The 24527-nt window shown below is 36.8% G+C and overlaps 2 protein-coding genes across 3 annotated transcripts; both read right to left on the reverse strand.

The window, feature by feature from the left end:
- Nucleotides 1-3927: 3927 nt before the first annotated feature.
- On the reverse strand, nt 3928-10852 carry LOC111809664 (GATA transcription factor 26-like). The gene is made up of 8 exons (XM_023696040.1): nt 10340-10852; nt 8220-8591; nt 7091-7523; nt 6731-6803; nt 6554-6657; nt 6296-6482; nt 5752-5851; nt 3928-4487 (listed from the first exon to the last, which is right to left on the reverse strand). The coding sequence occupies exons 1-8, from the start codon at nt 10377-10379 to the stop codon at nt 4177-4179; spliced, it is 1620 nt and encodes a 539-aa protein (XP_023551808.1). The 5' UTR covers nt 10380-10852; the 3' UTR covers nt 3928-4176.
- An 8177-nt stretch (nt 10853-19029) lies between these two features.
- Nucleotides 19030-23680, reverse strand: LOC111809665 (vesicle-associated protein 2-1-like). Of its 2 annotated transcripts, XM_023696041.1 has the most exons (7): nt 23088-23680; nt 22112-22182; nt 21931-22012; nt 21036-21151; nt 20831-20947; nt 20343-20411; nt 19030-19420 (listed from the first exon to the last, which is right to left on the reverse strand). In XM_023696041.1, exons 1-7 carry the CDS (start codon nt 23146-23148, stop codon nt 19286-19288), a joined length of 651 nt encoding a protein of 216 aa, XP_023551809.1. In that variant the 5' UTR covers nt 23149-23680; the 3' UTR covers nt 19030-19285. The 2 variants fall into 2 exon arrangements, with proteins under 2 accessions (XP_023551809.1, XP_023551810.1); XM_023696042.1 differs by lacking the exons at nt 21931-22012; nt 22112-22182; nt 23088-23680 and adding an exon at nt 21535-21910.
- Nucleotides 23681-24527: the final 847 nt, after the last annotated feature.

Raw genomic sequence — 24527 nt, forward strand, 5'->3', positions numbered from 1 at the left:
GATTCTTTCTCCGGTAAAGACTCAAGAAAGATTAATGAGCAAGTAGAACAGATCGAGTAAAAGAAGGTTCGATCAGTAGTGAACTCGAATTCTTGTTGAGTCTTTCCTTTGTTTCTAGAACTGTAAAGATAAAGGAGTGAAGGAGCCGGAGTGGAGGATCATTACTTGTTGAGTCTTTCCTTCTGCATTACCTCGTTCAATCAGGGTAAGGGAAATGGTGAATATTAGAAACGAAAACATATATTTAAGGTTTTTAAGGTTTTTTTTTTTAATTATCCTATTAATTAGGAGCCTAATAAGTTAAGTTCAACTTGGTTCGGTTGTGGAATTGAAGTCGAACCACTAAGAATAATAAAATAAACTAGAGAACGTAACTAAACCAGCATGAACTGATTACTTAACGGTTCAATTTAGACAAGTTGTCATTGGCTTAATTTGAAGCATCAAGTGTTGTTTCAGTCGGATTTTTTTATCGATCAAAGTTTAAAAAATAATAATATTTAAAATTAAAAAATAAAAATAAACCTAATTTTCCCCCAAATCTTTATAAAGAAAAAACAACAAAAACAAAAAATAAATCGCTCGCCATGGGGTTCGAACGCGCGACGTTGCCGGAAATGTTCTTTATTAATTTATATATTTAATAAATGAAATAGTTGAAAATCAACCATGAATTTCAATCGAAACCCTAATTTCTACCATTAATTTTCAGAGGGAGATTTCTGTTTCTATTGATCTTCGTCTTTTCGCTCACAATGAACGTTTATGATGACGACGATCCCGTTGTTTTTGGCTCGCCAGGGAATGTCTTCCGTCGCTGCCCCTTCACCGGCAAACCGAAATCCGGTGACGACGACTCTGACTCTGATTCATCGGATTCCGAAGCGTTCCATGTGGAGTCCACCGGCATTTTCATGGTATCTCTGCCTGATAGCTTGGAAGAGAATGCTGATAGTCTCCCTCATTCGTACGAGACTGCACCGGAAGAGTTGGTGCCGACCGGCTCCGATGGACGGAGGTCTGTTGCGGCGGACGCCATTGGTGCAGAGGTGAGCGTTGAATATGTTGACGATTGGAAGGCTATTGATTTGGGGAGGGATACGGATGTAGGATTGTACTCGGAAGTTCAATCGACCGCGGAAACAGTTGAGAAGGATAAATCGATCGAAGTTATCGATGATTGTAGAAGCCATAGTTCCGAAGCGAAGAAACGTAGAATTCCATTTGATGAATCGGAGGTCTCGTTGGGTGAATCCTCATCGAAAAAGTTGAGGTTATCCGAGGAAGCTTTAGGTTTGAGCTCTTGTGCAAGAATTTTTGTAGATAAATTTCCGGTTGATTCCACGAATTCCGGTGGAGGATCAAAAGTTAGTTCTGTAGATAACAACGAGGACTCCGGTGGAAAATGTAAGTTAAATGGAATGAATGACAGAGAAGTTTCCAATGGCGAGAATGGCGAAAATGGCGAAAATCACTGCATTTTGAAAGAGGAATCTACAGAGAAGGAAGTGAAGGAAAGTGTGAAGAACTCTCAATCTGATAAGCAGAGCAATCTCCAAGAAGAAATTGCAAACGCTCACCAATCCTCTTCTCGGGTGCTGCCACCTTCACTCAGTGGAGTGAAAAAAGATGCATCTGGGGAGAGGTCGAACACCTCTGAAGATCATCCTATGGAGGTCACTCTTTTGGAAATCTTGAAGATTCTCGCAGGAGAACAAGACAGGGAAAATGAATTCAATGATGAGACTTTGTCAAATCTCAGCATTTTGGACATCGTCCAGCGCCGTGGAATGACACTTCCCCGGCCGGAGTGGTGGCCGCCGGAATACTGAACAGTTGCTGTGAGAGGAAAGAGGAGAGTATGTAGAATAAACAACACTGGAAATGATCAGCAGCTGGGAGATGACTTCTTCCAGCAAGCCATTGGTAATTAATCTATCAAACCCATCATGAATCAAGAGATTACTGTTTATGTGAATTGGGAAAATCTTTTGGAATATACATATGGTGTATTGATTTTTTGAAATGATCATTCTCCATTGCTTTGTTTTGGAAAAAGAACAAGGAAAATCCTTTTGCCTCTTTGACTTTTGTAAATGTATGGATTTGCCATTAGTGGCTTGTGAAGTGATGATGAACATGCCTTGTGTGGTTTGTGCTGTTTGTCTAGTTTATTATACTAGTTTGCAGGCTTGTCATATTGTGATGCCAAGTTTTGAACAACTACAAAGGTTTTTGTGCAATGGCTTCAAAACCAATGAACTCCTTAACTTGTTGGAGCACTCATTCTACCTCCATTCCTTCTAGTCCCTTTATTACTTACCTAGCCCTTTTTAACCACTAAGCCAACCCCTACATTACTCATGTTGGACATATTATTGCTTGAACCTTTTATGCAGTTCTCGTGTCCCATGTCACTTTAAATTATGATTAACTAATACTTGTGTGACCACGGTGGGTCGCATGCCCTGTCAAGACTTAGAATTATTTAGTTTTTTTTTTTTTTTTTTTTNTTTTGGTAAGGAAATAGAAATTTGAACCATAACAGTGAGATTTCACATCGATTAGAGAGGGAAACGAAACATCTCTGTAAGGGTGTGGAAACCTCTCCTTAGTAGATGCGTTTTAAAACTTCTTGAGGAGAGCCTGGAAAGGAAAGCCTAAATAGGACAATATTTGCTAGTGGTGGGCTTGGGCTGTTACAAATGGTATTAGAACCAGTCACCGAGTTGCGTGCCAGGTGTCACAGTCATGCTCGTCCAAGGCGTGTTGCCCATGGCCGCATGCCCGTGACAAGTCCAACCCTTTATGTCTTTTCATATTCTAGTGTTTTACTTTTGTATTCCTAGGAAATATGACGAAATATCATGTTTAGGCTAGACAACTGCCTCAGAATGTACTGGGATACGACTAGTTGTCAACTTCTCCCTACCCAAGGTTATATACTATGAGTCGTTATTTCTCTCTTGCTTGCTTATATAATGTCTCTTTCGAAAATCTCTCTACCCCTATTTTCTAAACTCTTCTTCTCAAAATGTGACCAGGNAGCGACTTAAGAAGGAATTGGCTTAGCTCACTTGTCGTTGGAAAGTGAGTGCCGCACAATCGCAAGTCTGCTGCCATCAAAAGTGTGATTGTGACACCAGGGAGGTGTTAAGCCCTGAAGGGGCGTGGACACCAGGCGGTGTGTCAATGAGGATGTTGAGCCCCAAAGGAGGGTGGATTGTGAGATCCCCACATCGATTGGAGAGGGGAACGAGTGCCAGCGAGGATGCTGGGCCCTAAAGGGTGGTAGATTGTGAGATCTCACATCGGATAGAGAGGTGAACGAAACACTCTTTATAAGGGCGTGGAAACCTCTTCCCAATACATTTTAAAACTTTGAGAGGAAGGCACATCAATTGGAGAGGGGAATGAAACACCCTTTGTTAGGCATGGAAACCTCTCCCCAACACGTTTTAAAACCTTGAGGGAAAGAGTCCGAAAAGAAAAGCCCAAAGAAAATAATATTTGTTAGCGGTGGACTTGGGATGTTACAGTAACGTTTGAAAATATTTGTTTTATAAGCAAATTGTCTAATACTCGAGTTAAGTAACTTTGAAAACTTACCTGGGCTAAATTGCAAGCACTTACTACAGTCTTGGGCTTGGTATCTTCTTAACCTCCTCTTGGTTGGGTTACTTACTGTCTGATAGAGCATCTGAGCTAGCAATCATTATTTCCCCACCATGAATTTTCACTTAATCTTCCTCAGTAATTTTCCTTTTGAATGTTATTTCCTATTATCTGCACATTCCTTTGCTGTATAAATTAGGCATCAATTATCATCCCAAAAATGTTTCCATATTTCAACCAAGAAAATATTTGATTTACCATGGTAAAAAGAGTTATAGAACATTATTGTGCAAGTAAAAAACATATTACCCATGTACAAAAATCTAAACTTTATAACTTCTGAGATGGGAGCTATATATTACCAGTGGTAGCATTTACAAAAAAGCCTACCCAAATCCCCCCCTTCCCCTTATAGTTTCGAGTTTATAAGGGCGGTTGAAAGGGTAAAGAAGAGAAATCAACCATGACCCACATCGAGACGATTTTCATTTCCAATTTCAACAAGCACGAGAAAAGTTATACTTTTTTAAGTTACGAAACTATGGTGCTTCTTCGAAATTGTCAATGATGCATAAGTCGAAGATTTACCGAGCTACTACTATTGCTTGCCTGTGGAGTACCGAAACTCAGGGACGGATGAAGGAGCTCGGCTTGAGGAAAGGAGTTGTTCGACCTCACATCCAATAGGAGATCCTGGTCCGAACTATCCTCGTCGAAATGGAGAGATTCCAATGTGAAGGAACCTCCATCAGAAGGCAAAGCAAATAAACTTCTTGGACTGAAGCAAGAACCGTCGCTGTCGACGAGTTCCTTGCTTTCCACGCTCGTCTTTGTCGTCCCCCTTTTGGGACTCTTCATTGCAGTCCTGGTTTCTAGAGATGAACATGTTTCTAAATTAGCTCCAAAAACAAGTAATATAGGTTTTGCAGACATTCAAAAGATCAATTGATTAAAGTTGTTTACTTTGAGATCAATAAGATGAAGAGTCGCTAAATAATGTGTTCATGTTTCTCCGATACCACGGCTCTATCCTGAACTCTAAAGATTTTGCAAATATTCAAAAGATTATAGGGAGAACACGATTTAAAAAGTTGTCTTATAACAGCCTAAGTCCACCGCTAGCAGATATTGTCCTCTTTGGGCTTTCCCTTTCGAGTTTCTCCTCAAAGTTTTTAAAACGCGTATGCAAGGGAGAGGTTTCCTCACCTTTATAAAGGATGTTTTGTTCTCCTCCCCAACCGATGTGGGATCTCACAATCTACCTCCTTTAGAACCCAGCGTCCTTGCTGGCACTCATTCCTCTCTCTAATCGATGTGGGATCCCCACAATCCACCCCTTTCGAGGCCCAACATCCTTGGTGGCACACCGCTTTCGGGGTTCAGCCTCCTCGCTGGCACATCGCTCAGTGTCTAGCTCTGATACGATTTGTAATGGCTCAAGTCCACCGCTAGTATATATTGTCCTCTTTGAGCTTTCCCTTTTGGGTTTCTCCTCAAGGTTTTCAAAACGCGTCTGCTAGGGAGAGGTTTCCACACCCTTATAAAGGATGCATAGTTCTCCTCCCCAACCGATGTGGGATCTCACAATCCACCCCCTTCAGGGCCCAGCGTCCTCGCTAACACTCGTTCCTCTTTCCAATCGATGTGGGATCCCTCAATCCACTCCTTTCGGGGTCCAGCATCCTTGTTGGCACACCGCCTCGTGTCCACCCCCTTCAGGGCTCAGCCTCCTCACTGGCACATCGCCAAGTGTCTAGCTCTGATACCATTTGTAATGGCCCAAGTCCACCGCTAACAGATATTATCCTCTTTGAGCTTTCCCTTTCGAGCTTCCCCTCAAGGTTTTTAAAACATGTATGCTATGGAGAGGTTTCTACACCCTTATAAAAGTTGTTTCGTTCTCCTCCCTAACCGATGTAGGATCTCACAGTCTACTTCTCTTGATTTGCCGAAGATATTTGCTCAAAAATGAGCTGATCGACCAACCATAACGATAATTGAAATGAGATTAAGAAATGCATGCAGTTTGCAAGCGGCAGCAACTCTAGAGATTTAGATAGACACAATACTCTATTATGATATCTAACGCATGAGTTTGATACTCATGAGGAGACCACAAGCAAAATATTGACCAACCTGAAAGCTTTTTGTTTTGGCCATCAAGCACTCTCTTTCCATTCATAAAGCCACTTGATGCAGCAGCAAAACCTTGAACAGCCACTCCACTGCTACATTTCTGCAGCCCATAGAAAAGTTTAGTCACTGTATATAATCACTCTTCGCAACAAATTCATCGGGTTAGGAATCACGGATCTCCACAATGGTATGATATTGTCCACTTTTAGCATAAACTCTCATGGTTTACACTATAGAGCCTCCCCTTAATCGAGGCTCGATTCCTTCTCTAGAGTCCTCGAACAAAGTATACCCTTTGTTCGACACTTGAGTCACTTCTGACTACACCTTCGAAGCTCACAACTTCTTTATTCGACATTACATGACTAAGTTAAGGGCATGGCTCTATACCATGTTAGGAATCACAACTCTTCACAATGGTATGATATTGTCGACTTTGAGCATAAACTCTCATGGCTTAAGGCCTCAGACCTGTATTCCTTACTTATAAACTCATAATCATTCCCTAAATTAGTCAACGTGGGTCTCCCCCATAAGATCTTACCTTGAGTAAATGATACCGTTCCACCCATTTCGATTTTGACAAATCCCACAACACGAGCCTACTCAAACTCCTGCAGTCTTCTCTTTTCGCACCCGGAAAGGAGAAATCGAACACTCCTTCAGTGAGCAGCTGCTTAAAAGAATTCAAATTCTCCTTGAATTCAGGGCTTTCAAACATGCTATTCAAGCTGCATTAACGAACAAAAACGGTAAGTTTTCGATAAATCAGTCTGCTGAATCAACATGGAAGAAGATTAACCTGTCGGGAAGCTCTTCGGTATCAACAGACGGAAGATACTTCATTAACTCTTGCTGATCTTCGCTCGTCAATTGCTTCGTAAACTCCCTGAAGTTGAGAATGTCCTACACGAAACATGGGCCGGAATTATGACATGGATGGTTCATATTTCAACAAGTCCATAAGAACACAACTTACCGTTAGATCTATATTACAGAGCGGCGAGTTACGGTTTCCAAGTGCTTGCGTTTTTTCTGATTGAGGTCTGCCCCTGTGATTACAAGCAGGAAAAATTTCTCCTCTAAAGTCAATATCGTCATGATTAATTCGTATCATATAACGAGTAAACAAGGTTTAACAGTGCTTGAAATGGCTGTCACAACCAGGCAGACCGTGGCTAAGATAACATGCGTGCTAGCACAAACACATATCAGAAGCTCTTATGAACTACATTCGGGATCAACTCGAGTGTATGCAGTCAATACGAACTATTTTTCACGTGATAAACCAGTCGATGCTGAACGAAAAGATTTGAATTCAGTTTGGTTCGAAGTTTACCTTTTAATTTGTTCCTGCAAGAACCATTGTCCATTAGAGTGCTTTCTCCCAATTCCAAGAGTGGAAAAATTTACAGTCTTGTTGTCAGCTTCATAATGTACAGGAAGGATGGAGGGCTCTGAATAAACCTCGTTTACGGTGAATTGTTTATTATCAACTGAAATCGAGCTTGCTTCCGACTCCTCTTCTCGGGTAATCGAACTTGGATGCCTTATGAGAACGCTTCCATGTCCTATCTCTACAGAGACCATCGGAGTTTCGTTATCAAAAAGCAAATCCTCCTCGGAAGATCCAGAGAAGTAAGACTGCTGTTCACGTAAAATCGTGTATAGATCTTGAGTGAGTTTCTCAACTGCAGTAGACTTCGAACGACCAACACAGGTCCTCTTTCTCGAGGGCACTATCGTCTCCCACGCTGTTGACTGTGAGGGGCCTGGAGAAAAGATAGAAATAAACTGATTTAAGTGTTGTACAAGCAGATATTGTCCACTTTGGCCCGTTACATATCGTCGTCAGCCTCACAGTTTTAAAACGTGTCTACTAGGGAGAGGTTTCCACACCCTTATAAGGAATGCTTTGTTCCTCTCTCCAACCGATGTGGGATCTCACAATCCACCCCCCTTGGGGCCAGCGTCCTTGCTGGCACACCGACTGGTGTTTGGCTCTGATACCATTTGTAACAGCCCAAACCCACCGCTAGCAAATATTGTCCGCTTTGACCTGTTATGTATCGCTGTCGGCCTCACGGTTTTAATACGCGTCTACTAGGGAGAGGTTTTCACACCCTTATAAGGAATGTTTCGTTCTCCTCTCCAACTGATATGGGATCTCACATGTACCAAATTAATACGACAACGCTAGCATTATTCACAAAAAAGAGGAAAGTATAAGTTCCAACTCCGAGGAAAGAATTCAATGCCTTAGGTAATTGGACTTATTAACGACCGTCGAATACACAGGTCAACCATTTGATCTTTCTAGCTGTTCTATCCTGACTTCGGCGAACAAACAAACTCGCTGTGCACGAACAATAATTAATCATGTCTCATCTCATCCAATCAGAAGTTTCCATCAAGTTTAGTTTCAAACAGGAACAAAAACAGTACATGAACCATTTGATTCTACCAACCTGTCAGATCACTTGCATCTGCACTACCAAATTGTTGACAGCTCTCCGAGTTTGATATGGCCGATCCCGAACTTGATCTATAACTCGTATCTTCATCGACTGCCTTGTGGAAGCTCTGAGCATGATCAGGGATAACCCCAACCACAACTCCATTATCTTGATACTGTTTTCTTTTAAGCAGTTTCACTTCTTTGTTCTTACACATTGACAAGTTCTTCCACTTAGAGACCCTTTTATCCTCACACTCATCAGGATCCGCCCGAGCGTGAAGAGGGGTATAGTTTGTAAGAGTTCCCTTCGTCCTCCATCGAGATCCGCAGGCATTGCACAATACAGGTTTATCAGGAGGTCCATTACGCCAGAGTGGTGTGCCTGTTTCAATTCTTGCCTTTAGGATCTACTATCAAAGAAATAACTAATGCAACAAAGCCAACAGGGAAATTATTAAACAAATTGTACAAGCTACACTCGAGGAGACACTATCGGGTTCGGCCATTACAACAACATAATTCAAACCTCTCAAATAAATCACAGCTCAATTGAGTCGATGAAACTAAACTTTGATGTGTGTGTTGAGGAATCATGGGTTTATAAGTAATGAATACATCTCCATTGGTACGAGGCCTTTTGGGGAAACCAAAAGCAAAGCCACGAGAGCCTATGCACAAAGTGGACAATATCATACCATTGTGGAGATTTGTGGTTCCTAACATTGTATCAGAGTCATGCCCTTAACTTAGTCATGTCAATAGAATCCTCAAGCGTCGAATAAAGAAGTAGTTAACCTTGAAGGTGTATTCAAAAGTGACTCAAGTATCGAACAAAGGGTGTACTTTGTTCGAGGGCTCTAGAAAAAAGGAGTTGAGTCTCGATTAAGGGGAGGTTGTTCGAGAGCTACATAGGCTTCAGGGTAGGCTCTATGGTGTACTTTGTTCGAGGGGAGGATTGTTGAGGATTGTTAGGAGTGAGTCCCGAATTAGCTTGTTATTCATGTCCTTCTACAAAACTCGTTTGTTTCCAAGCCAATGAAAATGTCCTCGTGTTCGTATTTTGATTGTCAAGAACAACTTGATGAAAGAAAAAACTCAGTCAATCCGTCCTCTTTGTCGTCTTCATTGCCATTTCACTCTCTAACCTCGAAAAGTTCAGCAAACCTGATAAGAACTAGCAACTATAAAACCAGAACAAGCTCTAGCAGCAAATATACTTCAACTAAACAAGATATCCATCAATGTGCTCAAACTTCTGCAAGAACAGCCATCGCCAACTCTCATAGGCCGAATTTCAACTCTCTATACGAGCAACCTCGATGCTTTCACGCATCTGAAACTTATGGGAAGAATCCTCACTAGCTGCTATCAGCAATATAACAATGATCTCTACACTTTGGGATTGTGCAAATGAATTATAAATCCATGAGGGTAGGGGTGCATATTTAGAGCTCGACAGCCTATCAATGATACAAAGGCATCGAACTTGATGTTTCGAAGTGAATACTTAAAAGGGCTAAGCTAAGATAAGATAAGCTTTTATCTGTACTTTCAAATCGAAACACCGATTAATCAAACAACGAAAGGGATAGCCATGGGAGACACCGAGCAGAGACAGCTGACAACAATTCAACCACAAATCTTGACACTAATTCAGAACCAAAACATGTCAGCTTTACAAGGGGATGATACAATGTAGGCTTCACTAGAACATAGTTTCCTTTGATGCCATTGGGGAATTAACACAAACACAACATAGTGTCAAACTTCGAATTCGGGTTCATTAACACCTCCACCGAAATGGGATGATTATGGAACTGAAATTGATACTCAATATATTGTCCATTAAATTTGGAAGAACTTGCAGCTATGACAGAGGCTAGAACACGAACAGGGCATCATATAAGCTGATTAGAGAGAGGAAAATTCATCAAATATCACTGGATACCTAAACTTTGAACTATTTTAGATATCAAAATGAGAGAATTATATTGAAAAGTTTCAGATATAGGAGCTTCTTTTGAATTCATTCATGGTTGTGTTCCTTACACAACCAAATTACATATAAAACAAACAATATTATCAGAACCCAGTTTCAATAAAACCCGAACTGGAGAAACAAGAACTCACTTGTAACTCCACAGTGATAGCAAGGCCCTTGTTTGCCCATGACCTTCTCTTCCTTTAAAAAATTTCCCCTCAAAGTAGATAAAGCAAATTACAAAGGTAAAAAACAAAATTATTCACAAAAATATGATTGGTTTTTCAGCACAAAACCCTTTTCTGCAAAGAAAAGGAAGAACCCAGAAAGGAAAACTGCAGAAACAAGCAATTTCTTGAAGACCCAGAAGAGTTTTGCCTAAAAAAGTCTCAAAACCCCCAAAAAAGAGATGAAAACTGAAGAAAAAAGGGAATTCAGAGAGAAAAAGACCCAAAAATCATCAGAAATTGAGAAATAGAGAGATTAAGAAGGGTTATTAATGGGGAATCTGTACAATCTTGAAAGGGGAAGAGAAGTGCAAGAATCTGAGAAATGGGTGTGGAAAAAGAAAAAGAAAGGCAAAGTGAAGGTGAAATGGTGGGAGAGATGTGGGTGTCTGTGTAAGACCTCTTCTTTGTTGTATTGTTTGTGAAGTAAAAGTTCAACTTTCCTCTTTATTTAATTTTGGTGGGTTATTGAAAACATCTCATTTTATTATTATTATTTTTTTTTTTCTTTTACACTTAAATTTATTTTTAAAAATAATAATATTTAATTTTAATTAATAAAAAAAAAAATAATCTTCCACCTAAATTTATTTTAAAAAACAAAATATTATCGAAGAAAAATCAAATTTTTTAAATCTTATAATGGCAAGTGAGGTGGGGAGGAATATTATTATTATTATTATTATTATTATTATTATTATTATTATTATTATCTATATGTTTTGTTGACTATTTATATATTTCTGTAGTTTTTTTTTTTGTTTTCTAAGCAAAAATTTCCAACTCAATTAAAAAAAAAAGTTAAAAAAAAAATTGAATCAATTTCGGGTTGGTTCATCCCGAGCCATGAATAGAGTTACCAATCTAACCCAACCAGAAAGGTTAGGTTGAGTTGTCGGGTTATCTTTTAATTATTTAAAAAAACCATACTTATTCCCGATACATATTATATTAATAACTAAAATCTTATAAAACTCAAAAATCAAACCTTCACTTATTGATATTGGTTAGATTAAAATTCTTAATTTTTGTAATAAATTATGGTAGGCTTATTAGTTGGGTTGATTCGATAAAAAGAGAATGTAAACATGAGAACTGGCCTGAATTTTTTAGTTTTCCAAACATTCAAACAATTCAAACGAAAAAATGTAGCGGTGAGATCTCATCTCGATTTGAGAGAGAAACGAGTGTTAGCGAGGACGTTGGCCCCAAAGGGAATGGATTGTAAGATCCCACATCGATTGGAGTAGCGGTGGACTAGGGTCGTTACAATAACCCAACACAGTTGGTTAGACCAGGTTGGTCGAGTTTTCAAATCATATAAACACCCCTAATTCTCGTTCAATAAATAAGGTTTAGCGAATTCAAATCTCTAATTTTTATTCAAGCCCACCTATATAGGATCATTGAGCTATAATCAAATGCAGTTTCTAACCGATGATACGTTGATTATATCAAATTGGAATACAAGGAATGTAGCAACTACACTAAAGCGTGTTGGGTTGACTAATTTCAAGCTGACCAGTTAACAAGACGATTTTAAGTCTAAATTTGAAATTAAAGTTCTTCGAGCCTTTACCCGTCCCCGTCCACTCTTTCTAACTATAAATATGTAGCGGAGCTCATATTAATTTGAACACAAAAAAAGGAAAATTAATTTTTTTTCTAAACCAATATGAAAATTGCAAAATATGTAAGGATAAAAAAAAATATATTATTCAAAATTATAAAAAGAATTATAAATTTATTTATTTATTTATTTCCACTCTTAATTTTCACTTTCATTGCTTTTGTCATACTTTTTTATTTATATGAAAAACATTAATTATTTTTTGATGAATTAAATAAAAAGCGGAATCAAATTAATGTCACCAGCCGTTTACCAGATCCAAGTTACAGCCTCATTTATCACCGTTGATTGAGGAAGATTTTTAAATCATAAATTATTTTGAAATAATTTATTATTATTATTATTTTTTAAAGTATTCACATTATTAAAAGGAAAAGATGTGATAAAAAATTATGGAATTATCTAATATATATGTGCTAATTTCATGAAAAATGTTGGTTTGAATTAAAAATAAAAAAATAATTAATATTTCGAATGTCAAAATAAATATTTAAATTATATATTTCTACCTCGATTTTAGTTGTTAGAGTCTAATTTTTTTTTTTTTAACTCCTATATTAATTAGATTTTAATCTTTAAAATTTTACAAATACTCGAATAATAAAAATTAAATATAATAAATGATAACTAATATTTTTCGTTTTCTCCCTAATCGTATTGAAAATTATCATGAGTGATAGCAGGTGGCAATCGACTGCGTTTCATAACTCATTGATTTTTGTGTTACAATCACGGTGTATTTTGTTATTGTCAACCAAATTATGTTTACAACTTTAGGAGGGATGTAATGTCTCATACCCAAAATTCAGATCGATATTTGAATATTGAATTCTAATTCTTATTCGAATCGTGTTACAAATGGTATCAGAATTGACTTTTTCCAGGTGTAGGGATGAACCAAGGCGGAAGCTACTGGATATGTGAGACTTGAATCCAAAGTCACCCGAACCCAAAACAAAGGGTCAATCGACCCTTCGTACTACAATTTTCAATTATATTGTTTTATTAAAAGAAAAGGTTAAAATTTCTAAATAAATAAAATAATTAGAATTTAAATTAAGAATTAAAGAAATAAAAGGGTTCTAAAAAATGAAAGAATTGACCAATTCTAAAGGGATAGAAAACAATAATTTAGATAATTAAAATACAAAAATAACAATTATTCTAAAATTCCATTAAAACTCTCATTTAAATTATAAAAAAAAAAAAAACATTTTATTTTTAATGGAAATTATTTTGTGATAAAAACAACCAATTATTTTGTCTATGAAACAAGGTGGGAATCCCATGAGTTTGACATTTATTTATTTATTTATTTTATTATAATTTTTAAATTTTAATTTCTTAATTTCTTAATTTTTTTTTTTCAGATCTGCCCACCCATAAAAAATTAAAAAATAAAAAAAACGTCGTGAATGTCAACAAGACAGGTGGCATTTAAGCCGTTGGATTGGTTAGCTCATCACGATAATGAAAACTAACCTTTGTCCACATTCCCATCATATTCAAATCGGACGGCTGAAATTAATCCTTTATTTATTTTATTATGTATTAAATTGGGCCCTACAAATAGTCATCATGCAAATAATATTATTTTCTTTTTCGGTATTTATTTTATTCTTTTTTTAATCCTCAATAATTTTTTTCCATATTTAATTTACGTTATTATCTTTATAACTAGACACATTAAATTAAAGAATATTTTGTTTTTATACGTTTAACTTCGGTTCATTTTGGCGTTTTGTACTTTCAAAATATTCATTTTAATTTAAGAATAATGAACCTAAGAGGTCACCGAACATATGTTGGGTCCTGAAGGGATGTGAACACCGTGTGCCAGTGAAGACCCTAGGCTCCGGAAGGGGTGGACACTAGGCAGTATGTCAACGAGAACGTTGAGCTCCAAAGAGGGAAATGAAATATTATTTATAATGATGTGAAAATTTCTCTTTACGAGACGCATTTTAAAATTTTTGAGAGGAAGTTCGAAAGGAAAAGTCTAAAAATGACAATATCAGCTAACGATGCTTGGATTGTTACAAAAAGTTCAGAGTAGTCATACCCCACAAAATTATACAAAATAATAATAATAATAATAAATAATTACGCTGGAATAAATTTATTTCTAAATATCATATTTTAAAAATAAAAATAAAAATAATTAATTATGCTAAAATCACAATCATATAATAATAAAATTGATGTAACACATCACTTGTTTAATACATTATTTACTTGAAATAAAAATAATGTTTATTAAGCAAATTTTCCATTATGATTTTTGCTATTTTTATCGATTATAAAATAAATAATAATATGCGAGAATTTCTAACCGTCGATGAAGATAAGATTATTCCATTAAAAAAATAAAATAAAATGATTGATTGACACGTGTAAAATGATTTTTTTTAAGTGGATTGTGTTGAAATGTCAACCACAAATTTATAAAATTACACTTAAATATATCATGGAATTTTTTTTTTTTACTTTTAAAAAAAATTTAATTTAGTCTTTTACTAATTTTTATCAAAATTATTATTAAAATTAAAATTAATAAAGATTAATTTTAAAAAATGCTAAAATAATAAAAATGTCCTTTTTTTTACTTTTAATTTTTTTTTAAAATTACTCTTACATTAATATTTTAATTAAAAAAATATATTATTAAACCAGTAATACCACTTTTGTAAAAAGTTAAAAATAACCATATTTAAAAAAAAAAAGTTTTTATCAACAATATATAAATGGAAATCATCTATTACGTCCCATAGATTAATGTGGTATTAATGGTTGTGTCCATATTCTAACGGAAAGTATTTTTTAATTTTTTTAAAAAAGTTTAAAGATATTTCTTTTTAAATTATTCAAAAAAATTAAAAAAGTGTTCCGGAAATTAGAATGGTATTTTTGAAATACTGTATTTTCGAAACTTTTTAAAAATTTGAGGGTATTTTTTAAATAAATTATTAATTATTTTCGTCCAAAATTAAGTATAAAAATAATTTTAAATATTATTTTAGCTTAAGAGTAATTAATTTTATTTTACAATTAGATTTTATCCCATAGCTTTGGTTTTGTCTTTAACTTTTTGTTCTTTTTGACTTTTTCTTATTGTTTTTATTTTGATTTTAGGAAAATCCAAATCTTTTATTTTATTTTATTTTATTTTTTAATTTCTTCCCCCAACAAACAAGGATCTGATTTGTAAGTGCACCTGTGGGANTTTTAATTATTGATGCTAGATAATCAATTTTGTAATGTTCTCCGTGTCATACTTGACTAAAGGAGAGATACATGAATTAACCAAGATCACATTCGAATGAGAGCAATCTTAAGTATACTATGACTAAGAAACGCTTAAAAAAAAATTAAAAGTTACTATCTATACCAACAAAGTGTATTTTATTTTTTGGTGGCTCGATGATAGAAACTCCAGAATTAAACGTGTTTTGTTTGGAACAATTCTGTGTTAGAGTGATTCAAAACCTAACACTTTTCTTATGCCCTAAGCTATAATTTGTTGTTAGCGGATCGTGAATGATTCAAAATATAATACGATGAGCTTTATGTGCGACTTAGATTTCATTAAGGCTTTAACTATATTGATTATGAAAATGATATTATTGCACGACACGAGACTAACTATAATCGCTAATTGTCTATGGTACCAATCCGTTGTTTCCTGCCATATTGTATGTCACGAGTAGAAGCCTATGATTATGATGATACTATGTTAGGATTCTAGTATGTCGTCAACCGACCCTAGATGCGATTGAGGGTCATTTGGCTAGTCCACACATATATTTTAGTTGGTATATGCACTAGGTCATTCCCTTATGTCAATGTAACAACCCAAGCCCACAGATATTGTCCGCTTTGGCCCGTTACATATCATCGTCAGTCTCACGATTTTAGGACGTGTCTATTAGGGAGAGTTTTTCACGCCCTTATAAGGAATGTTTCATTCCCCTCTACAACTTATGTGGGATCTCACAATTCACCCTCCTTGGGGGTCCAGTGTCATCGCTGACACACTGTTCGATATCTGACTCTGATACCATTTGTAACAGTTATAGCCCACCGCTAGCAAATATTGTCCACTTTGGCCCGTTACGTATCGTTTTCAGCCTCACGATTTTAAAACACGTCTACTAGGAAGAAGTTTCCACACCTTTAAAAGAAAAGAGTTTTCACACACAATGTGTTATGGTACTATGTTGGGACTCTAGAGGGTTGTCAATTGTCCTAAGATTTGATTGAGAGTCGTTTATGGCTAGCCCATATATGTATCATAGTTGGCTAGCACTGGGTCGTACCCCCTTGTTATGATGCTACTATGACGGGACTCTAAAGGGTCAGTGACAACGTTTATTAGCAAAATGTTTCAAAGATTTTCTGCACATATTAGACACGTCATGCATGTACTGACGACTTTAGTTTAGACAGTCATAAATGGTGGTTTCTGATGTCCCACACTAGTTGAAGAGAAGAACAAACCACCATTTATAAGGGTGTGGAAACCTTCTCCTAGCAGACACGTTTTAAAGCCTTGAGGGGAAGCCGAAAAGGGAAAACCCAAAGAGGACAATATCTGCTAGCGGTGAATCTAGGCCGTTACAAATGGTATCAGAGCCAGACACCTGACAATGTGCCAACCTTCTCGCTGTTTCTCGAAGGGGGGTAGACACGAGGCGGTGTGCCAGTAAGGACACTGGCCCCAAAGGGGGGTGAATTTGGGGGCGGTCCCACATCGATTGGAGGAAGGAAAGAGTGCCAGCGAAGACGATATTTGCTAGCGGTGGATCTGAGTCGTTACACGTCATGCATGTAGTGACGACTTTAGTTTAAAGGAAATGAAAGTTACTACCTATACCAACAAGGTGCACCTTCCTTCTCGGTAGTTCGGGAAAGGAAGATGACAAAGAAAGGGATAAGCGAAGGATCCTCAAGTCAAAAAGGTGAGTGGAAATGACACTTCAACCATAAGGAGGCTCTAAAGATGATTGTCAAAAGAGAGAAAAAGGTAGCACTAACAAAAATCAACATCTAATCTACCAAATTTTCATTACATTACATGAGAACACATAAATAAATAGGTACTAGCTTAAATCATGGGAGAGGAATTCTTAATTAATTTAAGATACCCGAATATCATACGATTCCAAAGATAACGTCGTTATAACCTCACAAACAGTCTACACGAACATTCCACACCCTTATAAAGGGTGATTTGTTCTCCAAACGCGTCTGCTAGGGAAAGGTTTCCACACCTTTATAAATGGTGATTTGTTCTTCTCCCCAACCAATGTGGGAGGTCACAATCCACCCCTCTTCTGGTCCCAGCGTCTTCGCTGGCACTCTTTTCTCCCTCCAATCGATGTGGGACCGCCCCTAAATTCACCCCCCATTGGGGTCCAGCGTCCTTACTAGGACACCGCTCGTGTCTACCCCCTTCGAGGAACAACGAGAAGGCTGACACATTGTCCGGTGTCTGGCTCTGATACCATTTGTAACGACCTTGGCCCACCGCTAGCAGATATTGTCCTCTTTGGGCTTTCCCTCTCGAGCTTTCCCTCAAGGCTTTAAAACGCGTCTGCTAGGGGAAGGTTCCCACACCCTTAGAAGAGTGATTTGTTCTCCTCCCCAACCAATGTGGGACATCACAGGGTTTGGTATTAAAACGAGTTCTTTTAACATATTTTGTTGTCACTCGTATGTTTCCTGGAAAAATTCCTAGGAGGTCACCTAACATAGAATTACTCACAGCAAAATAAGTCACTGAAAAGGAAACTGCACCTTGTTGGCATAGATAGTAACTTCAGTTCTTCTAAGCATATCTCAACTGTTCTATGTTCAAAATCAGTCTCGTTTGGATATGATCTTAGTTCATTCAAATACCCTTAACTTTTCGGTGTACCTTGTTGGCATAGATACTAACTTCAGTTCTTTTAAGCATTTCTCAACCGTTCTATCTTCAGAACTAGTCTTGTTCGGATATAGTCTTAGTTCATTTTCAAGTACCCTCATTTACTCGAGCCTTATATAGGTTTCATTTGATAGTCGGCGTGACAATAGTCTTTCTTTTCCACAAAAATACAAACAATGTCATTGCGCGAGAGAATATTTAACGACTCGTAAAAGTGGTTAGAAATGATATTTTTAAAATAGAATGGAAAGGTTTTACATGAGAAGGCTGATGAGTCACAATCTTTATTATTAGGTTCAAAGCATAAGCAATAGAAGTGGTTGGTTGGCCACAAAAAAAAAAAAAAAAAAAAAAAAAAAAAAAAAAAAAAAAAAAAAAAAAAAAAAAAAAAAAAAAAAAAAAAAAANCTTTTTGCATCCCACCTCACCCACTTATCCTCCAAATTTTATTAATTAAAATGACCCATTTTTGGAAATTATTAAAAGGCCTTCCCGAGTGCCTTCCCCAGTAGTTTACCGGATAAATTGATAAGTCGGGCATTCCCAGCCCACCAAGCGAAACCGGTGGTTTCTTGGTCACGACCAGCTAAAGCTAAAGTTCCATTAAAGAGCGTTTCCACGGGGTAGAACCTCCTCAGGGNCGCCTGTGGAATGCCAACAGGCGTCTACTATTGAATTCACCTGACCCGATAGTACCTCATTTTTGTTTGTTGGTCACGACCAACTAAAGCTAAAGTTTCATTAAAGAAGATTTCCACGGGGTAGAACCTCTATCCAAGCACGAATACCTTCATTTAAGATAACATTTTTGGTATAGAAAATCTCAAAATTAGGATCTTCCACTACACGAATTTCCTAAGAAACGAAGTCATAGACACGTAAGTTTAGGGCCAGACAAACTACTCCAAGAACACTCATCCATAAACTAGTCACGGGTACAAATAACATATAGAATTTTTTTTAATGGTTGTTAGGTGGTGTATAAAATAATATGTTATTAGGTGTTTCTTCAATAAATATTAATAATTTTACATACAGAAATTACATAAAGAAAACATCACAGAATTGAGTTATATATAAAAGATGAGCTAAAACTTAGCTTCTGAGCTTCAGTTTTGAAGGACTCAGAAGAGATCGCCAGCAACATTCACAGTTCATTGGCACAAAAAATCATCAACAATTTGGAAAATTAACATATCAAGACCACAAATTTGCAGCGTTTCTTAATGTACAAAAATTGGGAAGTAGAAATTATACAATGAAATTGACAAGAAAAGTTGTCTGTCTGCTCAGGATCTGAAACATGGTCCAAGTCATTCTGTTGATGGTGAAGATAATGTCAAATTCAAGAGGAACCCTGCAATGATCCCGACGATGCCCACGAAGATTGCGAAAGTAAACGAGAACCCAGGATCGCCTTTTCGATATTTTCTTCTCTTCATCATGTCCTATTGGAGAGTAATAATTTGTATGAATGCTAAGAACATAATGACTTTAATAAACCCCTCCATGTTCTAGCTTTGTGGGAAAATCTAGTAATTATATGAAGAAGAAACAAAAAACTAACAGATCCATATTGCATAGGTAACCATTGGAACTAAGAACCAAATAAATATTGAACATAAACATGAATGTCAAATGAATGATGGCAGTTCTTCTCAAGGCAATATGAAATGGCATGTCATCCATGTTCTAGCTTATGGGCGAATCCATGTGCGATTTGTTTGGAGTTACTTTTTTACGGTGTTTGGCTTTCAGTTAGCTAGATTTCAGTGAGATTATCGAATGGTTCTGTAATGGCCCAAACCCACCGCTAGCAAATATTGTCCTCTTTGGGCTTTCCCTTTCAAGCTTCCCCTCAAGGTTTTTAAAACGTGTCTACCAAGAAGAGGTTTCCACACCCTTCGTTCTCCTCTCCAATCTCCTCTCCAACCGACGTGGGATCTCATAGTTTCCTTCTCCATCTATCATTTAGGGAGAAGGGGAGGCTCTTGAGGTAGGAACGGGTGTGTTTGTTCCTTCTCCGTCTATTATTTAGGGAGAAGGGGAGGTTCTTGAGGTATGAAGGGGTGTGTTTGTTGTGTGGTCGTTAGGGAGAGAGGACGATAGAGTATTTAGAGAAACGGGGAGGGATCCGAGCATTGTTTGGTCCATTGGTAGGTCCTATGTTTCTCTCAAAACGATAACCTCTTTTTGTAATTATTCGTTAGGTCTTAAAAACTACCCAGTGATCATGCTATGGACCCAATCTTGCTCAAGTTCAACTCATTGTTATTATGAACTATGCATTGAACAAGTTTAACAACTCTTGGTTATTACAGAAGTCTTACAGCGGCAAAGAAGTATAATAGAGAGAGATATGTAACTCACCAGTTCCTGTTGTAATTGATGGGTTTGCCTTATAGCAATGTCTCTATCTTCCTTCAGACGTTGTAAAGCCTGCTCGTGTTAGTGCCGATGGTATATGAGATAGGGAAACAGAACGACAATCAGCGTGTTTAAAATTTACGAGCAATAAAGGTCTATGTCATCTAATGAGGCCTTAAGCATATCTTAAACTATTTATGAATCCCCTACTTAACCACAAAGAATCAGTAGAGCAATGAATGTGTAGAGCAATGAATGTAAGAGTCCAAGCCCACCGCTAGCAGATATTGTCCTATTTGAGCTTTCCCTCTTGGGCTTTACCTCTTGGACTTTCCTTCAAGGTTTTTAAAACGCATCTACTAGGGAGAGGTTTCCACACCCTTATAAAGACAGTTTCGTTCTCCTCTCCAACCGAGGTGGGATCTCACTATAAAAGTTGAAATTTGATATTTCAAATTGCAGGGAACAATAAGGAGAATTTCAGCACTCACAGTGGAGCTTTGAGATGAGTTCTTTTCATCTTCTGAATTCCCCAGAGATGATGTTGAAGAAATATAGATAACCTTGAGCTTGCATTCCTCGATCGCCCTTCCACTGTCCTTGTTGAACTGGAAACAAGAAATAAAGGTTCAAATGGAGCTTTTCAGAATGAAATGGTATGTTCATTCATACTAAGCCACAAGTCAAAATTCTTACAGCATCAGCAGGAAGCTCATCTACATCAGTATTTGGTGGAACTATTGTACTTTGTAAGAGGAACTTATCTCTGCATTGCATATCTGCAGGATACTCTCGCTGAGCTTGGAGAGTCACTGTGGATCCAGCAGCAACTCGATTTTAGTTTAACAGAAAAAGATAAACCGAGACGAATCAAACGACATAAACTTCAATGCATATAATATTTAGATTAGCTGCCAGTAGCACTTAACATATGCTGGTGGAAAGGAAACATGAACAAATAATGTGGTATAAAAAACTCGCTTATCTTTCTTTGAAGCTTGAAACACGAACAAATAAGGTAGAAAAAAGCATAAACATAAAATGCTTAGATATCGATTACGACCTATTATGATGCAAGAAACACGAACAGATAATGTGGTATAAAAAACCGGCTTATCTTTCTTTGAAGCTTGAAACACGAACAAATAAGGTAGAAAAAAGCATAAACATAAAATGCTTAGATAACGATTACGACCTATTATGATGCAAGAAACACGAACAGATAATGTGGTATAAAAAACCGGCTTATCTTTCTTTGAAGCTTGAAACACAAACAAATAAGGTAGAAAAAAGCATAAACATAAAATGCTTAGATAACGATCACGACCTATTATGATGCAAGAAACACGAACAGATAATGTGGTATAAAAAACCGGCTTATCTTTCTTTGAAGCTTGAAACATGAACAAATAAGGGAGAACAAAGCATAAACATAAAATGCTCAGATAACGATTACGACTTCTTATGATGCAAGAAACACGAACAAATAATGTGGTATAGAAAACCCATTTATCTTTCTTTGAAGCTCGAAACACGAACAAATAAGGGAGAACAAAGCATAAACATCAAATGCTTAGATAATGATTACGACCTCTTATGATGCAAGAATCCCAAGGCTGTACGACACCAGTGTTGGGACGCACAAAGTACTTCTTCGGTGAGGTCGTCTTGACCTATTATAAAGAAATAAATTTGGAGTTAGCAAAATTCCTTACAAAATAGATATTCAATGTCAAATATACATGCATTCTTAAAATACTCAAAACTATTACCTTAAAAGCAACATGATGTTCTGTGTTGTTTGCAACTTTAAGATCACAAAAACTCTGCTTTTCCAACTCAACTGATGATATAGGCCCAATTCATAAGTTCAAAACGCAAATGAGAGGTCAACATGTAAGAATATGTACAAAACTTTACTCAAGAACAAACAAAACCATTGAATTGACATTCTGTTTCTTAATAGATTCCAAGGATTGAGGGAAGCCATGGATAATACTGAAAGGCCTTTGGGGTTAAAATGAGAACCAAAAAGTTTATGATCTCTAAAGTAGATGATGGTTGATAGAGTAATCCTTGATCGTAGTTTCCAATATGAGTACTTAGGCCAACCTGAAATTTGTGGTAGGTCGTAAAACACCGATCTCCATAGATTTCTCAAGATATTTTCTTATGAAATTTTGTTATTACATCTATAATAGCCTCAGGTTTAGGTGGACAACCCCACAAACTATAATTGCATCCAATCTTAACTTAGATTCAATCAACAATCTCCAAAATTTTCATCACAAATATGATAATGCTACCCAATAATCGATTAGAATCCTTATGGATACTCGCCTCGAGTCAACATACAAACGTTTGCATCAGGACTTAGACCAATTTTTCGTTCAAAATAGGCCTATGCCTCTCATAGAAAAGGCCTCCACCTCCATGAAAACACCTTGCAGCTAGGAGTCTCTTTCCCTCATATAATTATCTCAACACTCAATGCAAGGAAATTAGGTAAGCTCCAAAAAAACTTTCCTCGTATGAAATCATCACAGAATTGGGAGTTTCTCAGCTCATTTCTCCCTCTCTCCACATAAATCCATACTAAAATCCTCAAGAACTATCACAAAACTCACCTAATAATTTCGTTTTTCTACTTCCATGACAAGAATGAGCAAAATCAATGCAAGAATTAAACGAAAAACCAGAGCAAATTCAAGCACAAGATACGATAAACATGGAAACAAAATTACATACTCTGAAACTTGAGCTCATCCGGTTGAATGGAGATTAAGCGATTCCCACTTCCAGCACTCATGACGGCACAAATCCAGATCAAAAAACAAAAAACAAAAACAAAAACAAAAACAAAATTCGAGCCAGTTACAGAGTTCAACTCCACGAGCCAAGCATTAAAAAACAACCCACAAACAGAACAAAAAGGATTCCAAAATCCAAAAATCCCGGAATGCCAGTGCCCCAAAACAGAGAGAAGGAAATAGAAGGATAGGAGAGAGAGAGAGTTCACGATATGAACAAGATAGAGATAGAGAGAGAGAGAGAGTGGTGAAGCGAATGGAAAGGGAAGAGTACGGATTGCTCGGTCCAAATTCAATCGGAAAAAACCAAAGGGGGATTCGAAAATTTAGGCACAAAACCAGGATCAGTGAAGAGAGAGAGAGAGAGAGAGAGTGAAAAATGGCCAAAGAGAGAGCGAAAAAGGAGCATAAACGAAAGCTTGATCGGCGGCAACCTCTCCGATGGCTACCGCAGAGCTTCTCTGAAACTAGAGAGAGAGAGAGAGAGAGGAGAGAGAACGTGGGCCACGTGGACAGAGAGAATGGGAGAGTTAACGTATTGGGTTCAAAAGGACGGAGGATTTTCGTCGACCAGACTGTGAAAGGGACCCACTGAATTTGAATGTTGACGTGTCATCTCTCTTTTTTTATTTCTTTTTTTTTAAAAAAAAATTAATTAATTTTACATTTATTCTTTATTTATAATTTTATTTTTAAAATGGTAACAACACTTCACAATTATAATAATATAATTCTCATTATTAAAATTTAATTTAAAATTTTATAATAATTATTATATGAGATTTGTTATAGCATGGTCAGTTATTTATATTATTATATAATAAAGTTTTAATATAAATTATTGTAAAATGGAGCATAGATAATTATATTTCTAAAGGGCTCGAGTATGAATATTAAAAGATTAAAATATAAGGTTGGTTTTAATTATAGTCCGAACTTTAAAAAATTTCATTTTAATTCTTGAAGTTTGAAGTTTTTTCAAAATGACTCATGAAAGTCGGTAGTGGGAATTCATCCGTTCCCTGGTCAAAGACTTGGTTGGACGTGGAATCTACTCCATGAGGAGCGATACAGACATAGATGATATCATTACGACATCTCTTTTCATACAGCTAAGGATGCCTAACGCCACTGGTCGGATGTTCCCTTTGGCTACTCTCAATTAGGTACTGATGTTGAGCACCAACACAATCTCGACGAAAAAAGGAAATTTATTGCAACTACATAAAAAATCGAGGCTTCTAACGTGACGGCCGCTTTCTTGAAACTAATTCATAGAGATCAACGTGTAATGTATAAAAAAAATATAAAAAAGAAAAGATATGTAGTATCAACTTTGTGATGTCCCACATTGGTTGGGAAGTAGAACAAAACACCC

This window comes from Cucurbita pepo, chromosome LG14 (assembly GCF_002806865.2).
Source record: "Cucurbita pepo subsp. pepo cultivar mu-cu-16 chromosome LG14, ASM280686v2, whole genome shotgun sequence".
Lineage (NCBI taxonomy): Eukaryota > Viridiplantae > Streptophyta > Magnoliopsida > Cucurbitales > Cucurbitaceae > Cucurbita > Cucurbita pepo.

What these genes read in the sequence shown, in the direction of transcription:
- LOC111809664 (XM_023696040.1), bottom strand. Translation starts at nt 10,379, where the DNA reads ATGGGCAAACAAGGGCCTTGCTATCACTGTGGAGTTACAA. An exon ending in AGATGCAAGTGATCTGACAG is followed by an intron (nt 7,524 to 8,219) that starts GTTGGTAGAATC and finishes TCTTTTCTCCAG; the next exon opens with GCCCCTCACAGTCAACAGCG. An exon ending in ACCGAAGAGCTTCCCGACAG is followed by an intron (nt 6,483 to 6,553) that starts GTTAATCTTCTT and finishes TCGTTAATGCAG; the next exon opens with CTTGAATAGCATGTTTGAAA.
- LOC111809665 (XM_023696041.1), bottom strand. Translation starts at nt 23,148, where the DNA reads ATGAGTGCTGGAAGTGGGAATCGCTTAATCTCCATTCAACCGGATGAG. An exon ending in ACTCATCTCAAAGCTCCACT is followed by an intron (nt 20,412 to 20,830) that starts GTGAGTGCTGAA and finishes TAACACGAGCAG; the next exon opens with GCTTTACAACGTCTGAAGGA. An exon ending in ATCAATTACAACAGGAACTG is followed by an intron (nt 19,421 to 20,342) that starts GTGAGTTACATA and finishes ACTCTCCAATAG; the next exon opens with GACATGATGAAGAGAAGAAA.